At 40.6% G+C, this 16,452-nt stretch overlaps 1 protein-coding gene across 1 annotated transcript in view; it reads left to right on the plus strand.

Annotated features, from left to right (window-relative positions):
• The first annotated feature begins 2,606 nt into the window (after positions 1 to 2,606).
• LOC104276969 (sodium- and chloride-dependent GABA transporter 1) overlaps positions 2,607 to 16,452 on the plus strand; it is a 17,860-nt gene continuing 4,014 nt past the window's right edge. The window contains exons 1-12 of the mRNA XM_009873464.1: positions 2,607 to 2,931; positions 3,647 to 3,778; positions 5,043 to 5,143; positions 6,827 to 6,936; positions 7,059 to 7,191; positions 8,517 to 8,651; positions 8,769 to 8,872; positions 9,181 to 9,305; positions 11,487 to 11,599; positions 13,711 to 13,842; positions 14,358 to 14,460; positions 15,437 to 15,537. Coding sequence (XP_009871766.1) covers positions 2,697 to 2,931; positions 3,647 to 3,778; positions 5,043 to 5,143; positions 6,827 to 6,936; positions 7,059 to 7,191; positions 8,517 to 8,651; positions 8,769 to 8,872; positions 9,181 to 9,305; positions 11,487 to 11,599; positions 13,711 to 13,842; positions 14,358 to 14,460; positions 15,437 to 15,537 — 1,524 coding nt within the window. The 5' untranslated portion in view covers positions 2,607 to 2,696. The remainder of the gene's footprint in view (positions 2,932 to 3,646; positions 3,779 to 5,042; positions 5,144 to 6,826; positions 6,937 to 7,058; positions 7,192 to 8,516; positions 8,652 to 8,768; positions 8,873 to 9,180; positions 9,306 to 11,486; positions 11,600 to 13,710; positions 13,843 to 14,357; positions 14,461 to 15,436; positions 15,538 to 16,452) is intronic.

Consider the following 16,452-nt stretch of genomic DNA (forward strand, 5'->3'; position numbering starts at 1 on the left):
TGATTATTTGAACTACTGCCTTCAATCTCTTTGAATATTAAAGCGCAGCGCCAGGCTGCCTGCCAAACCTCCCTTACCCCGGACATAAAAACACATGCACGCTTGCTAGGGTGTCCTGTGAAGCCTTACATTTGGCATTACGGTAGTAGTGAAACAGGTTTGGGTGTCTTTCTCCAGGAAGACTTGCAAAATCCCACCTTTTTTTTATTCATGAAGATTTTCCAGCTAACCCTCCAGTTTGTATTTGTCTCTTAATACTTTGTTCAACGGAGACTTTGATGCAGACCCAGAAACCTCCAGAGCCTGATAAGGCTGGAAAAGGCCCGGCAGAGCCTGTTTGCAGATACAAGGAGGTAAATCCATATTCTCATTGCCCCAATCCAGCTCGGAAATTCAGTACAGATCCTTTCCTGCTGTGCCAGCTGCGAGGTTGAGTTTCTCCCTCTTTATAAGACAAACAAGAGATGTACATTCATGTATCTCCATCATGTTGGCTTATTTGGTGTTTTTTTATATTGGTTTGGGTTTCTTTTTCCACGTCATGTTGGCTTATTTGGTGTTTTTTATATTGGTTTGGGTTTCTTTTTCCACCCACTTGGAAGCTCTGGCAGGTGATGGAGCACAGGCCAAATGTAAATTACAACAATATTTAGCCTAGTGCAGAACCTGCTAATACTACAATAGCCTTAACTTTGTGCAGCCTGTGTTGGCCAAGAAGAAACACTGTCAGTTCTGGATCTTAGCAGCAGGTGGAGCTGGCAAACTGCACGTGTGGCTGTGCTGCCTGGGGCTTTCTGCTCCATCAACTCTCCGAAGTGCGTGTCATCGGCGAAGTCAAAGTTTCGATCTCTGTTTGCTCGTGTTCAAGGAAATGGTCAAACTTCTGACTGCACCCAGAGGTGATGGGGTGTTAGACGCAAAATCAGAGCGGCTTGAGTTGGAGTATGGACAGCTAAACCCGTGGTTTCATGAAGGGGAGATATCTGCCCACAGAAGGACTTGTGAGGACGTGAAAGTGCATCATCGATGGAGTTTCCATTTTTGAGTCCCATCTGGAAATGGAACACAGAGGAAGGTTGCAACCATGATCCTTGTTTCTCTCCTCACCCTGGTGCACCTACAGCTGATTCTTCTTTGGCTTCCAACTGAAACATTTTTTCTTTTTTTATATTGTTGGATGTGGCCTTATAATAAGCATCATAATCATGTAGTGATCTGAAATGAGAAGTTGAAAAAACCCATTGTTTATAACAGAGTCTTTACACGTTGGAGTTTTTATGTGTAACATAATTTACAGTTAGAAGTGAATGGCTAATAATCCCAATCTTCCTTTACACAAACCTGTAAATAAAAGTGTTGCTGATCTCTGCATGGTCACGTTGCCAAACATTGCCATAAGATGTAGCTTCATGCCGGCAAAGCATTTCTTTTGCTGCAATCTCTGGTTTGAGGAACAGTGACTGGCAGGTGGTAAAAGATGTTATTAAGAGGATTTAGATGATAAATCTATTGTGAATGGGCATATGGCAGGCGTGCAACAGACACTAATTTGCTGGGTTTTTTCCCCAACTGAAGTGTTGCTGTGGAAGTTTGCTGGAGTCACATGTACTTCAGAGTTGACTGGAATATCCCAGGTCATCTTCATAATGCTATTTGCTGCCTTGATTTTTCCTTTCTCTGTTTAAGTTTTGAAAATTTGTATAGTATCAGTAATGCTTTTTGAGAGGGTGCAAGAATGCAAACCATGGTCGGAAACAGAAACTTATTGCAGCCTGCTGTCTTACAGCGCTTATAATTTAAGCCATAGTGAAACATTTGTCTTGTATTAGCAGCTAATTATCACCACATGTAAAACTTTGCATCATTACCCAGGATTAAGTCCTGTTGCTTAGTCTGGTTTATTGTTTAATTCCTTTGGGAGTATTTTAGAGAAAGGTGTTTTAGATAAGCGCATGCTGTTCATAACATTTTTTAATTTACTCTTAAAGGTGGCAAGTGCTATTTCTTGAGAACCACAACTTGTAAATAAAACAACTTGGAAATAAAGGAACTTTACAATCATGGGAATTCCCTTTTACATTTTTTAATGCAGAATGATTAAATGGGACAGTTTCATTGCCCAAGTTCTAAGCTGTTTTATCTCTACTGCGCTATCAAAAAGAAACCTCATTACTGACTTATATATCCATACGTCTCATCTGGCCTGTACGCTACATACAACACAGTGCTGCATTTAGAATTGTTTCTGTAAACTCGTAAGACATCTATAGGGTGAAAAATAATAACTGGCTTGGAGATTGTTTCGGAGGATGCTGTTAGTTCTGCCCTGCTTCCTACTCAGTCAGTAAGAAAAAATCCAAAGGGCAGAGCCAAGCTTTTTGATGAGACACCCATGTCATGCAGCCCTTTTGGCAGCAAAATGCCTGGCCACTGTATGTCTTCAAGTTGCCCAAAGCCTGGCTGAAGCGAATCTGAATTCTGTGACCTTGTGTTTTACAGGTTGATCCAGAGGCCAGTACGGGCTTGCAGGGTAGCTCCCGAACCACCCCAGAGATTTGGGGGTGCCGTGTTTCTCCCACCGAAGCCGGACCTCCCCAGTTGGGTCACCCCGAGCCGCAAAGCTGCTGTCGACGTGGACTGGTGCTGACATCTCCCGCCCGGCCGCTGCCAGAGCCTCGCCAGCGAAACCCAGAGACATGGCAACCAACGGTACCAAAGTGGCGGACGGACAGATTTCCACTGAAGTCGATGCTTCCATCACCAATGACAAGCCTAAAACCTTGGTAGTAAAAGTGCAGAAGAAGAAGACGGATCTTCCAGACCGAGATACCTGGAAAGGGAAATTTGACTTTCTTATGTCCTGTGTAGGTTATGCCATTGGCTTAGGGAACGTGTGGCGATTTCCGTACCTTTGTGGCAAGAACGGTGGAGGTATGTTTGCTGTCTCATTCTTACAACCTCTGACATAATTGCATATTAGAATTCACCGTGAAAATTAGCTTTTTCCTCTGTACAGGTGGTTTGTAGTTTGTGGGTTTTTGGTTTGTGGGTGGTGAGCTTTTTTGTCACTTCACACTTGTCCAGGAGGGTTGGAGCCATTCTGGAGTGTGGTGCTCTGCTTTGAGCTCTGCTCTGGAGTTTATTCTAACTTCTAGTTGGCAGATGCTCTAAAAGGACCATGAGGGATTAGAGTGGAACTAATGCACGTTGCCCTCCACCCTTCAGAGCCCTCTCTTTTGGTGTGAGTTTTTGAGAGGATTGCATATGGCTTGTAGTGCTAACTCAGAGCTTATCATAAAGGGCTAACTCTAGCTGGAAAGCAGCCAGTTCTGGCTAAAACCTTTATGCTATCTGCATGCTTCTGGGATAGATAAAGGCAACAAAATACACAATGTTTTGGTTTTTAGCTTTTCCCTTAAACAGAAGTTATGTTTAAATGTTGAGGAGATATATTTTTTCCCCTTATTTTCACCTCTTGAGATACTGGTTCAGAAGTGTACATGTGCTTGCCGCTAACTTTCTTGAGAAGATACACTTGAGAAGAACAAAAATGTGGGTTTCTTTCCATATAGAATAGGAATGGATACAGTGGAAGCTCAGTTGTGTTTTTGCCCACTGCAGCAGACTCTTTCTTATTTCTTTTTAGGTGCATTCCTGATACCCTATTTCCTCACTTTAATTTTTGCTGGAGTGCCACTGTTTCTTTTGGAGTGTTCCCTTGGTCAGTATACCTCCATAGGAGGCCTTGGAGTATGGAAGCTTGCTCCAATGTTCAAAGGTACAACATGAATTTGGATTAAGTGCCATTTGTTTCAAAGTTCCACAGAGTGACAGAGCAAGAATGTTTCTTTATACCTTTGTATTTTTACTTAAATTGTAGTTTTCTCCCTGAAGTGTAAGCAGCAGTTCTGAAACACACTAGGGTATTATTCATTCTCCTTTAAAAATAGCAAGACTGAGATGTTAGAATCTCCACAAACACACTTTTGAAATGTTGATTTTTCTTTTTTATTTTTTTTTTTGTTAGGAACATATAAAGACTGTTCCAAATAGCATTTTTAATCTAGCAGTATTTGTATGAGCAGGTATGGAACTCTGTTCACACTGATTTCCTAAACGTTGTTTCTAGTCAAGGTCACAGAGGTTTGTATCTTCTGTTGTGCTTTATTGAAAATGAAAGGCCAGACACTTCAAAGATGATGATTTTATACCAAATTGCTTAAGACAAGCTGACTCCACACTTAGATTTTTTAGGTAGTTTGAGGTTTCTCATTGTTAAAACCTCAAGGTTTTAGTCTAGATTCTGCACAGACCCACAAACCTCAAAAACTGTGCTTTTCACCCTCTATTCCTAAATCCTTTGACACTTAAGAGCTCTTGACCTGACTCCTGGGCCAGAAGAGGAGCAAGTTCCACACTGAGTTATAAATTACTTTGTGCAGCAGGACTGACAGTTAGCATAGGGTGAGGTGAAAGTTTGGTTGGAGAGAATTTTGTTCTAGGAAACCCAGAGGGATGAAGATGTTTCTCATATTTAAGTATTTTAACTTGCTAGAGGAAACTGTTGGCAGGGGGCACAGTGCAAAGTACAGATCCTGCCTTGCATTGTTCTGAGCGCTTACTCCTGTTTAGTGTCACGTGGCAACTGTCACCAGGCTGAGTATTGTAAAATATCTCTGAAGTCTCCACGTGGAGTAGAAGACAAGGCGCTGAAGAAATCCTGCCCTTTCTCTAGTCTGAGATGACGTAGTAGCGTTATACGAAGCATCAGGCGCTTAGATCTATGTACTAAACAAATAAATGGTCTTATACCCCATTTGTGTCCATCTGCCAGAAGTTTCTGTGGGATGGCTCTTTCAGGGAATTAACTGATTTAGCTCTTTGCCCTATAATTCAGAAATGCTTGTAAAACATGAATAAATTCATAGGTAGCTGAACTATCACTCACATTGGTGACCATTTTGTAAGAGCTGCAGCTCTCTGACGGACACATACAAACATTACTAAAAGTTACCTTGTGTTTCTTTGTATTTTCTTTGCAGGTGTGGGGCTAGCCGCTGCAGTCCTTTCCTTTTGGCTAAATATTTACTACATTGTGATTATTTCGTGGGCCATATACTACCTGTATAATTCCTTTACTACTGTAAGTGTGGGGGGGCGGAATTTTTTGTTGTATGTAAAGCAAAATGATATAGAGCGAGTCGATTGTTCTGTCTCCCTGCAAAGGTGTGAAGTTAACAGACAATGCTTAGTAATCTGTAGAAAAAGCTATTCCTTACTAAAGGAAAGCTATTTTGTAAAAATCCCTCCTTTTAACTTTTTTTTTCCTCCACAAGAAATGTAGAATGAATAAACTGTGAGGGAAAAAAAAAATCCATTCCAAGAATGCTAGCAGAGAAACATAATAATAGGTTATTTTGGAGCCACGGGCTCCTCGTTCTTCCTTATTTGTTTAAATTTCCTCATCTTAATCTTCAGAGCTGCAGCTGTTCCATCTGTACCCTTTTCGTTTCACTTATTATCTGTCTCTGCCCTTCAATGGTGAGCGTGCCTTCACAGACTTCGATCTCCTCCTCCTGGCAATGTGAATGGACGCTAGTGCCCCTTCGGCCTGGAGCCTGCAGGCCAGGCATTCCCCTGGGAACAATTCTAGTGGATGACTGATTATTTTTTTTCTTCAAGAGCAGCCACACAAATGTTAGTTCTCTGGGAAACAGTGTCACTGCACTGCGGTTTAATGATGGAGGGGTTTATTACGGATATCCCCATAGGATGGAAGGTCTGTGACTTGATTAGCTCTGAACTTCCATTCATTGTTTTTATTTTCACTTAGTTTTCTTTCCTTTTAACTTTATTTTTAGCTGCCTTTTTTTCCCCTCAAGGATGATTCATCAGCTGAGTAGCTCTTGTCTGATTTGTGGGTTTTGGCCATCTGAGGAAGCATTCTTACATAAGTCTCAGTAATTAATGCATTATTGTTCAGTTCTTGTCTCTTCTACAAAATTTGTCCGTGCTTGCTTGTTCTTGACTTCAAAGAATTGTCTCTTGACCGAATTTGCTTTAATTACTGTCTGGGAGTGACATGATCGTTTTTGTTTGTGATATCCTCAGATTTGTTATTGATGTGAAAGGTCAGTCATAGTCTGGAAATGGTGCACTGACCCATATTAGATGAATATTGACTTCTGATTCCCTTGAAGCATCTTATGCCTGTATTTAAAACACACAGTACTCCAAGAGAGGAGTTTCTAAGATTGGCCATCAGAAGAATATCTAAGCTGTATCTCAGTGAGACTCATTCTAATGGACATCATATAGAAACAGGCTCTGCTTCTCAGAACTTGTGAAAGATAATGTAATGGACACATGTAGAAGATGCACGTAGAAAATAGAAAGTTTATATGTTTCTCACTGTCCCCTGACCTGAGGGGGAAGTGGAAAAATCTCTCATCAATAACCATCACACCTTTATTACCTCTAGGGCAACAAGAGGTAACAGGACCTCCAGGAGGTCCTTTCTGCTGCACGTGCTTCTTGTAGTGCTCAATACACTCTCACATGCTGAAGCGTATATCAGAGCCCAAAGCATCTGGGCTGATAAATTAAAGAAAGGAAGAAATATTTTCACACCCCATTCACATATTTGACATGAATTTAAGTAAGTTATCTGGCAGATGTGCACCCCAAGGGGATCAGTGCACTGCAGAACTCCAGATATATTAGTTCTCTGCTCAACTGTTATTTCTACTAAAATGAGAGATACCTGAGTTAGTGTTTAATTGAAGTGTTTGACTGTTGGGTTTTTCCCTCTCTCTTTCTTAAATAGACTCTTCCTTGGAAGCACTGTGAGAACCCCTGGAACACTGACCACTGCTTCTCTAATTATACCTTAGCGAACACCACCAACATGACAAGTGCCGTGGTCGAATTCTGGGAGTAAGTTCATAATTTTTCCCTATATCCTTCCTGTATATATGCAAGGATCAACTTATTATCATTTGTATAGTATCATCTTCTGAATTTGTTGTCAGATACACCTTTCTGTTGGCTTATTCTAGACGCAATATGCACCAAATGACTGATGGATTGGAAAAACCAGGACAAATCCGATGGCCGCTAGCAATTACTCTAGCAATTGCCTGGATTCTGGTGTATTTTTGTATCTGGAAGGGGGTAGGCTGGACCGGAAAGGTAAGATTAAAAAGTATTGTAAATACCTTTCAATTCAAAAATGCCCATTTTACTCAGATATTCTGAAAATTCTTGAGGTAAGAAGCCCTGGGGACAGTTTTGCGGCAATAGGTCTGTGAACTATTTAATTTCTATCTTTCTTGAGTTGATGCGGCACCATGTTTTCAAAGAACTGGCTTTTCTGTAGCTAGGTGTGCTTTGCCAGTTATAAAATTGCCTTGAAATATGTCACCTTGTTCCTGGGACGAGTATTGTAGCTAGTTTGGATAGCAATAGAGTGAGGATGCAGTGCGTTGGCTTCAGGGAGAAGAACGCAATTGTTACACAGCTCTTGCTGGACTTACCTATGTCAGCAAGTGTTGAGGCTGCCCTGCGCATAAGAGCTGCTCCCTCCTCACGCTGAATGAGAGCCGCAGGTGGTTCTTACCACAGGCATGGGTGCATGCTCTGCTTCTTGGAGTCTGGCTGCTTTCTGAATGCAAAATATAATTTACTGATGAATTAAAGGAAATTACATTATTGACAGACCTTTCTTCAGGAATGAGAAGACAACAGCATCTGACATTGGCATAACAGCAGGAGGAAATCTTAGGGAAATGAAAAGCCACAGCCATGGGGCTTGGTAGGAACCAAAGACTTGGGTTATAACACCTCTCAGTTCTGGTCTAGAGGACTAGGATTTTTTCACACCAAAAGAAAGAATTGTTAACTTTTGACAAGGTGGTTGTAACTGTGACCCACTTCAAGCTGCATGTTGAACATGGCCTAGCTGAGCTCTTTTTGTTTCTCCTATCTGCAAAGAAGGTGGCAGGAAGAGGACTAGCATTGCTTCTTTGGAGTTTGACTTCACAGTGTGTTTTATAAAGGGCTTTTGAAAAGATAAGAGTGGGACCCTGCATATGATAATATAGGTGAGGAGAGAGCGTGAAAAATACAAGAGCAGCTGTCTGAGAGGTGGAGAAATAAAGTAACAGATGTTCTTCTACAGGTACTGGTGCCATGAACCTTGTGCTTTTGGGAGCTCCCCTTGTTGAACACAGGAAAAGGAAAGCATGAGCCCCTTGTGCAAAAATATCTTAACCCCCTATATTCCACCTTCAGGAAAATCAGCAAGAGCTGCCTGCCTTTAGATGTGGTGTTTAGGGAATTCTGCAGTAGGCACCCACCTTTCTATCCCAGGTTTTTCAGTTGCTAAATGCTTCAATTTTCAAAGTCAGCCTCAGTTGCTGCTACAGTGTTTTTAGAGAACAAATATTTTCTGAAGTGTTAACAAGTGCAGATCGTTCTTCCTTCCACACTTACAATGTCTTGTTTCTTCACATCAGGTGGTATATTTCTCTGCTACTTATCCCTATGTTATGCTGCTTATCTTGTTCTTCCGTGGTGTAACACTGCCTGGAGCAAAGGAAGGCATTTTATTCTATATAACTCCCAACTTCAGTAAGCTTTCAGACTCTGAGGTAAATATTCAATCTTTGTAAGCAAAAGTTTCACTACTAACTGTTCACCTTTCAGACATATGACCTGCTCCTCAAGTGCAGAAACAGATTTTTAAAAAAATTATTTCCTGCAATCAGGTTTGGCTGGATGCTGCCACACAGATTTTCTTCTCCTATGGTTTGGGTCTTGGTTCACTGATTGCCCTTGGAAGTTACAACCCTTTCCACAATAATGTTTACAGGTAAGCAGATGGCTGCACATGCTCCAGTGGCACTTTCCTGTCTCAGATGGAGCTGGACTCTCTCTTTCTCTGTGCTGTATCATTGAAATAAAGCGTAGTCTTGGATCCTAATAGCAAATGTTATGTCTAACTAGGAGTGAGATGTGTAACTGTGTTTACACTAATGAGAGAAACAGTATGGCTTGTCCAGCATGAAATGGAACACAAACTGTGAAATCCTGAAATCTATTCACTTTAAAAATGGTGACTATCTGATGAATAGTATCATTGCTTTACCTACTGCTTAAAGCACCTTACCTTTATTTCAGGGACTCCATCATAGTGTGCTGCATAAACTCATGCACAAGCATGTTTGCTGGCTTTGTCATCTTCTCCATTGTGGGATTCATGGCTAATGTCACAAAGAGGCCCATTGCAGATGTTGCAGCATCAGGTATCCAAAATTTTTTTCTCTAAGCTGGTCAGTGACATCAATTATTTTTCGTTTGTACGTTATATCCAAGTGCTTCGTGTAATTGCTCAAAATCTCTCCCTCCAAACATTCCTTGCCTCCCTGCCATTGCAGAAGGGAGAGCATCGTTTCAAACCTCTCAAGGCAGCACCAGCAAAATCCTTTCATGTCAAGCGGACTCTGCCTGCCTGCCTTCTGCTCTCAAACCTTCTGTGTGGAGAGTGGTTGGTCAGAGACTCAGCTTGGGCTGACACAATGACTACTCACGACTACTACTTACGGAGAGTGCAGTTACAAGAGGAGGCAGCACAGTTCGCGGCTCCAGTGCTTAGTGGTGACATCAGATTATGAGCCTCTTACTGCTGAAATTCTTAAAAAGCTAACTGAAAGGAGGAATCATGGTCATTATGATTTTGGAACCTATGTTCATAAATTCCATTGGTTTTTAAACTCCTTTTCCTGCTTCATGAGGTTAAGCCCTTTGAGGCAGATCCATTTCTCACCTGCTCAGACCTACAGCTGTCAGTCAGTTTTATGGGACCCTTTATTATGAAAGTCATTTTACTTAGAGCATAAGATGTGCGTGGAAGAATTTTGCATTCTTTGCAGTTCCTTCCCTTTCTTCCAGATGAAAAAGCTTAAAGCAGCAGAGCAGATGGTTGCCCTGACCCAGCTGGTGTACCAGATACTCACTTAGCAGCTCTGGCCACGGGGAGGGATCTGATAACTGAAAGCTTGGTTGGAAGTCACTGGTGGACAAAATATTTCTCACTATACTAGCAAACATATTCCATTGATGAAATATTTCCTTAGTTAGAAAAGTAGGGAATTTAAGCCCTAAAAAAATAATCCTCAATAAATCACACATACAAAGAAATTAGGAAGGGAATTACAGCGGCATAAGCTGTTGTCAAAAAAATACTCTGGAAAGTCAGCGGTGCGTGAAATAAGCATTTTGGATTTATGTATTTGATACAGATATAACTATATAAAGACTACACCTGCAAACGGAGAAATATTTTTGTGTCATATCAAGCTCCCAAATACATTTTAAGGTACCTAAGATAATTGACTTCTGAAAGATGCGCATCACCTCCTGGGGCCACTAATTGCAAAGGATATTTGGAAATTTAACCTTTAAACTACAGCTTCTATTCCTCCTAGCAACCTCAGAAACCAGTGCTTTATTTTACACCATGAGACACATTGTTTTGTGATCTTCTGTACAGCTTTTTAAAACAAACAATATTATATTGGCTATTTCTAGCAAATAATTGTTTCAGAAATCTGCATTGCATTTACTTTGGCAATTCAGGTGTCTCAGGCCAATCCTTCACTGCGTTCAAAGCTATATATTTCCAACTATTTGTCACAGACAGACTTACTTGTAATGAAAACTGAAAAAAACAGATACCCCCCCTTAGGTGAGACACACTAATATTTTTCCTGTGACTATTTAGTTTGTTACAGGTTTCCCTCTTACCCTGACAACAGCTGGCTACCAGCTATGCCATGGCAACAAAAAGAACTCCTTTTTTTTAGTGAGAGTTTCATGAAGAGTTTCATGTTCTCCTTCCCCACCAGAAGTTAGTAGGATCACATATGAAAAGGTTTTCCTACTCACAACTACACAGTTTATTAAAATGTGTATTTTAAGATAATTAATGGAATGGAATAGGAAATGGGAATATTATAAATGCTGGAAAGTGTCTTCTCCATTTCTGAGCTTTCTTTGTTTCTTTTCTGAACTATGTGGTGGAAAGCAGAAGATGACGGCTATCGGTAACTCCTTGAGAGGGAGAGAAAGCTGATCAGTACCTGAAGATGTAATCCTAGCCAAGGATAACCCTCCCTGCCTTTGCTATACAAAGGTGTCTCTAAGGAGCAGCTTCTGAGCTTCATCGAGCATTTTGCTTGCTTGGTTGGTTGGATTTGGGGTTTTGAGGTTGTTTTTAGTTTTGTTTCGATCGGTTTGTTTGAAAAGCAAGATACACACGCTGACTTCTTGATCAGTGAACACCAGTTAAGCTGAAATCCCTGGTCAAATCCTGCACCCATGGCTGAGTCATTCAAATCAACCTAAACCCAGTGCATCAGCAGGAGCAAATCATCACCAGAGCAAATCAATCACGTTGACATATTCTCTCCTGTTTCTCCTACCAGGCCCTGGACTGGCATTTCTAGCTTATCCGGAAGCAGTGACACAGTTACCAATTTCTCCTTTGTGGGCAATACTGTTCTTCTCCATGTTGCTTATGCTCGGAATTGACAGTCAGGTAAAACTGGTGTAAAAACGGATAACACAGACATGTTTCCTGCAGCTATATGGTACAAGGTTGGCCTCTCACCGTGTATTCTGCACTGCCAGCTGTCAGTGGTGCAGTATGGTTCCCGGAATAATCAGATCAATAATAGGAGGTAATAAGGAGAGGAGAGAGGTTCAAGGAGCCTGGGATAGTAAAAAACCTGGTACTGTGACACTTTCCCTATTTCATGGACTGTTGGAAGCATATATAAAGTGTGCAGAAAACTTATTCTGCAGACAAGAGGAACTTCTTTGAAATCTTAACTGTTCAATCACAATATTAAAAACACCTTTGCGATGCTCATCAATGTAGGAGAGAGTGGGATGTGCTTTACGAGATTGAGATGCCATGACTAGTTCTGAAAGGCAACTTCGGAACTCACCATGTGGAGCAAAAAAAGATGCAGCACACATTTAGTTTTAAGCATATGAAAGTCAGGAGCAAATCTGGGAGGCGGTAGGCTCGTTACTGAGGACATTCTGCACCTTGGTGCGTTCTGAAATCACTTCCCAAGGGTAAAGACCAAGACTTTATTGGTTCAGGCTTTAGCTAAGAGTTTTATGTAGATGGTATCTGACAACTGCAAATGAATGGGAAGGCACAACCTAGAGGTTCTGCAAATTCAAATAAGAAATTCTTCAGAGTTACTTTCTGGATTAAATAATCAAGTCGTGTAATCATTATGAAAAAAAGTTTATTGCAAAGTGAACAAAAGAGCACACAGAACAAGAAAAAGCACTTCACGTGCTTGAAAGGACTATGTCCAACAAAAACGTTTGTTAATTGGTCATAATTTTTACACAGATAGTAACTATATTGCAAAGCACTAAAGAAAACACCCCGTGTCATTTTGCAGAGTGTACTTTGAGGACTTTGGGAAGTCTTGTCTGGCTGCTGAAATGTTTGGTCCTTTGTAAGTGAGCAGTCAGAGGCAGATGAGTTAATCACCCTGCAATCGGTTGCCGTTGTCAAAAAGCCCCGTGCGGGTGTCAGCACGGTCTTCATAGCGCAGAAAGGCACGTGAGAATTACCAGCCTAGTACTGCACTTGCCTGTCAGTAGAGAAATTCCATAGTTTTATATAAACCCAAGTTGGCTTCAGTCTGTGAACCAAAACACAAAAAGACCAAGACGGCATTTTATCCTGCAACATGAAAGGAAGCTGGAAATGGATGTTTTCTATTTCTTTGTTTTTCAATAAGCTTCAGGCTTGACATTAAATCCAAGTGCTCAATCTGGAGGGAATCTGCTGTGAAATTAATTGGGTCAAAAATATTCTTGAAAGAACTTGTCTCTAGGCAACTAACAGCTGAGGAAGGTAGCCTAATATTATTTAAAAGAATATATTTTGACAGGCTTGCATGCTTTCTTCATTTTCGCTCTGTCAGCGAAATGTTCCACACACTATAATTTTTAGGAACTGTAACTGTTGGTTAAATTCTGACTGCACTGCTGGAAATTAATAAAACTCTACCGACATGTTTTTTATTATTTCGGCCTTCATAATGATAATGTTTATTTTGAATATATACATACAGAAGAAATCTGAGCTATGGCCATGCTTTGCATTTGGAGGAGCACATACTCAGCAAAAATCTTTTCTGGAGATACAAGAAGTATTTGATTTATTACATATGAGAATCAATCTTGTGTCTTTAACCTTCACCCTGAAGCAGTAATCTGATTAGACTTTCTGTGTCTGTTGGCTTTCATGTCTGTTAGTAAATGAGAGAAAGAAGAAGTGTAGGTTTTTGAAGGATGTGAGGGTTAAAGCCTTCAGCTGTAGGTGTGTCATCTTCTACCACAAGAATGAGCACTCTATGTTCATGAAGCTCATGCCGGAGGTCACAGATTGAAATTTTTAGTGGTTTTCTAGCTGGAAATCTTTCTGCACAGATATTTTTAGGCAGAAGAAAAGGATATTGAGAAATACTGCTTCCATTGAAGACAAGTGAATTTTCATTTATCATTTAACGGTGCAGCCTTAGGCCAGTGATGGGCACTATTGAAAACTCCTCCCCTAAATGTAATCCTGCTGCTGTACTGCATTGCCCTGTATTTTATTTCTAACTTTACTTGCAGTTCTGCACTGTGGAAGGATTCATAACAGCTTTAGTGGATGAATTTCCGAAGTTACTGCGCAACCGAAGGGAAATCTTCATTGCTGTTGTCTGCATTGTTTCCTATCTGATAGGGCTGTCCAATATTACTCAGGTGCGTTCTGCAGAAGGATGTGGTCCTGTGGCTGATGTGCAGCATCCAATTTATTTCTACTCCTGCTCCATTCATGGCAAATCATCAGCGTGGCAGAAATCTGTCACCAGCGCTATCTAAAGACTTCAGGCAGCAGACATTGAGTGTAAAAATGTCTGTAGTCCATGTGTGCAGTTTGTCCTACTGGTGACAATACACATCTGTCTTATGGTCCAAAAAGGGGTAGCTAGAGATGTTCTCAGCTGCTTCCTGTGATCTGCTAGACTGCAAACTATCTGAGGGAAATGCACAAAAAGGAGTGAAATTAAACCAGTTAATTCAATTCTAGCAGTAATCTAATTTTTGTCTGTATTGACCTCAAGCATTATAAGACATTAACTTGTTTACTTTAATTAATTTACATTAATATGTCCCTAACCGATTTGCCGCTGTTAGTTTGTAGCTTGCATTTTAATCTTTCTTGAAGCTGGAATCCTTACTTTTTATTTTTAACACTTTCTTCTTATATATTTTAGGGTGGAATCTATGTGTTTAAGCTTTTTGACTACTACTCTGCCAGTGGAATGAGTCTCTTGTTCCTTGTATTCTTTGAGTGCATCTCGATATCCTGGTGCTATGGTAAACAATGAGTTTTTGTTTTCTCCATAAGTTTTGCACATCATAAGGATACTTCATCTACTGATTTGTTCTTTTGTGTGTGCACATGCTGAGGGCGGAACTGAAATTGCCCTTGTTTTGTATTTGCTTAATTTCACTGAGGACTCAAAGCTGGCTTGTGGGAGGTACCTGGCATTCCCTGAAACACCCTGTGCATAAGCCTGGAAGTCACTAGATGGCAAATGTTTCAGGAATACCAAATACATGACGTATCCCTCCTTTTTCCCATTCCCTTGGATCTTCAGAGAGGTTAGGTACTGCTGCTCTCAAGATAATGACACAGGTCTTCTGGACTTTGTCATGTCTCATTTCCAGAAATGACTCTTGCAGTTCAGAGCCAGGCTCGTTAGTCAGTTGTATCTCACATAATTGCCCTAAAATATCCAGAAGTCTGGATTGATGAGCTCTGGGTAAAAAGATTTCTGAACCCCTGTCATATTCTTGCCAGAATTTGTGCGCTTGACCTTAGTTCTGCGTTAGCTACACGGAACTACAAGCACCTACTGCCGCGATTGCTAAGGCACTTCAGCTTATGTTACAAACGTGATTCAGAGCTAGGTAATGAGTCCTTTGACGAGCTTAAGAGAATGGAAGAGCATTTTATGGGGGAGAGATACTGCTCATGAATCCAGCAAATACAGATGGGAAAATACACCACCTAAATAATGAAGAAATCAAAGTTATAAATGATATGATAGACATATAACTGGTTGCTAATTAATTAAATATGATATAGGAGAATGAGAGAAAATGATTTCTGATGCTTATGAGTTTGCACATTTCTGTCCCATTCAGATCCGTGAAAAGTTGTGTTGGGGTCTATATAGAGCTTCCAGATATACCTCAGCATTTATGACAGTGTCTCTCAAAACCACTGAGCTTTCAATTGAATCATTATCTCATATGTTTCTACACTTTTTCTTATTTCTGTATTTAGGTGTTAATAGATTTTATGACAACATCCAAGAGATGGTGGGATACAGACCCTGCATCTGGTGGAAACTCTGCTGGTCATTTTTCACTCCTATCATTGTGGCAGTAAGGAACAAACTTTTATTATATGATTCAAAGGATGTAACTGAGGTGGCCTATGTACTACAGCGTTGTCACTTCCACCCCCACAGGTTCATATTAACTCTGACCTCATTCCTTTTTTAAGGACTTGAGCAATTCCACTGAAGGCAATAATCAAAAATCCAGTGTTGTTAGAGGAAGCCTGTGCCCCTAGAAAAGAAGTTTTGCATAATTTCAAAATTTGTATTAACCCTCAAAAACCAGTAACTAGTCAAGAGTTTGACTGGCAGAGATAGAAAACTGTAAGAAAAAAAAATCGACCATTTCTTGTATTCTTAGATAAAACGTAGCAATCTCTCTAAAGTCTGAATCTTCCATATGCACAGAAATGCCTGCATTTTGTAAACGGAATTCCTTCACAGGCGCTGTGCTGGTAGCAGACTAGGATTATAAACTGATGTTCTTCTCTCATGGGATTCTGTGGCACATATTACTCATTTTATACTATGTTGCTACGAGATACAACAGTACAGTTTCCTCCCAATTCTAAACTTTATCCAGTTAAGTCCACACAGTACGTTCTGAAATAACAAGCAAAGAAATGTAAATCTGTTACTCATAATGTAGTCAACCCCGACACAATGTGCAAAACTGGAATAAGGAGGCACTGTCACACATGGCACAATACTTCTCGCTCACTGCTATTTCTCTGATTTTACCGTGTAAGTAGCCACAGAAAAGCAAACAAAGAGCGCTAAAGAGAAGTGTGTTTCTGCTGAGGGTTCCTTATTATCTCGAGCCAGATGAAGATGGCTTTTGTTTTTCTGAAAACAAGTGTTCAGGAAGGCATAAAACACGTGGTTTGGTTGTTTTAGTGGTGTAATAGAATGCTGACCAACATTGCATGTAAAACTTAGTAGACTTCTGTCTTGTAAAGCT

This window comes from Apaloderma vittatum, unplaced genomic scaffold, assembly GCF_000703405.1.
Source record: "Apaloderma vittatum isolate BGI_N311 unplaced genomic scaffold, ASM70340v1 scaffold16017, whole genome shotgun sequence".
NCBI classification, from domain to species: Eukaryota; Metazoa; Chordata; class Aves; order Trogoniformes; family Trogonidae; genus Apaloderma; species Apaloderma vittatum.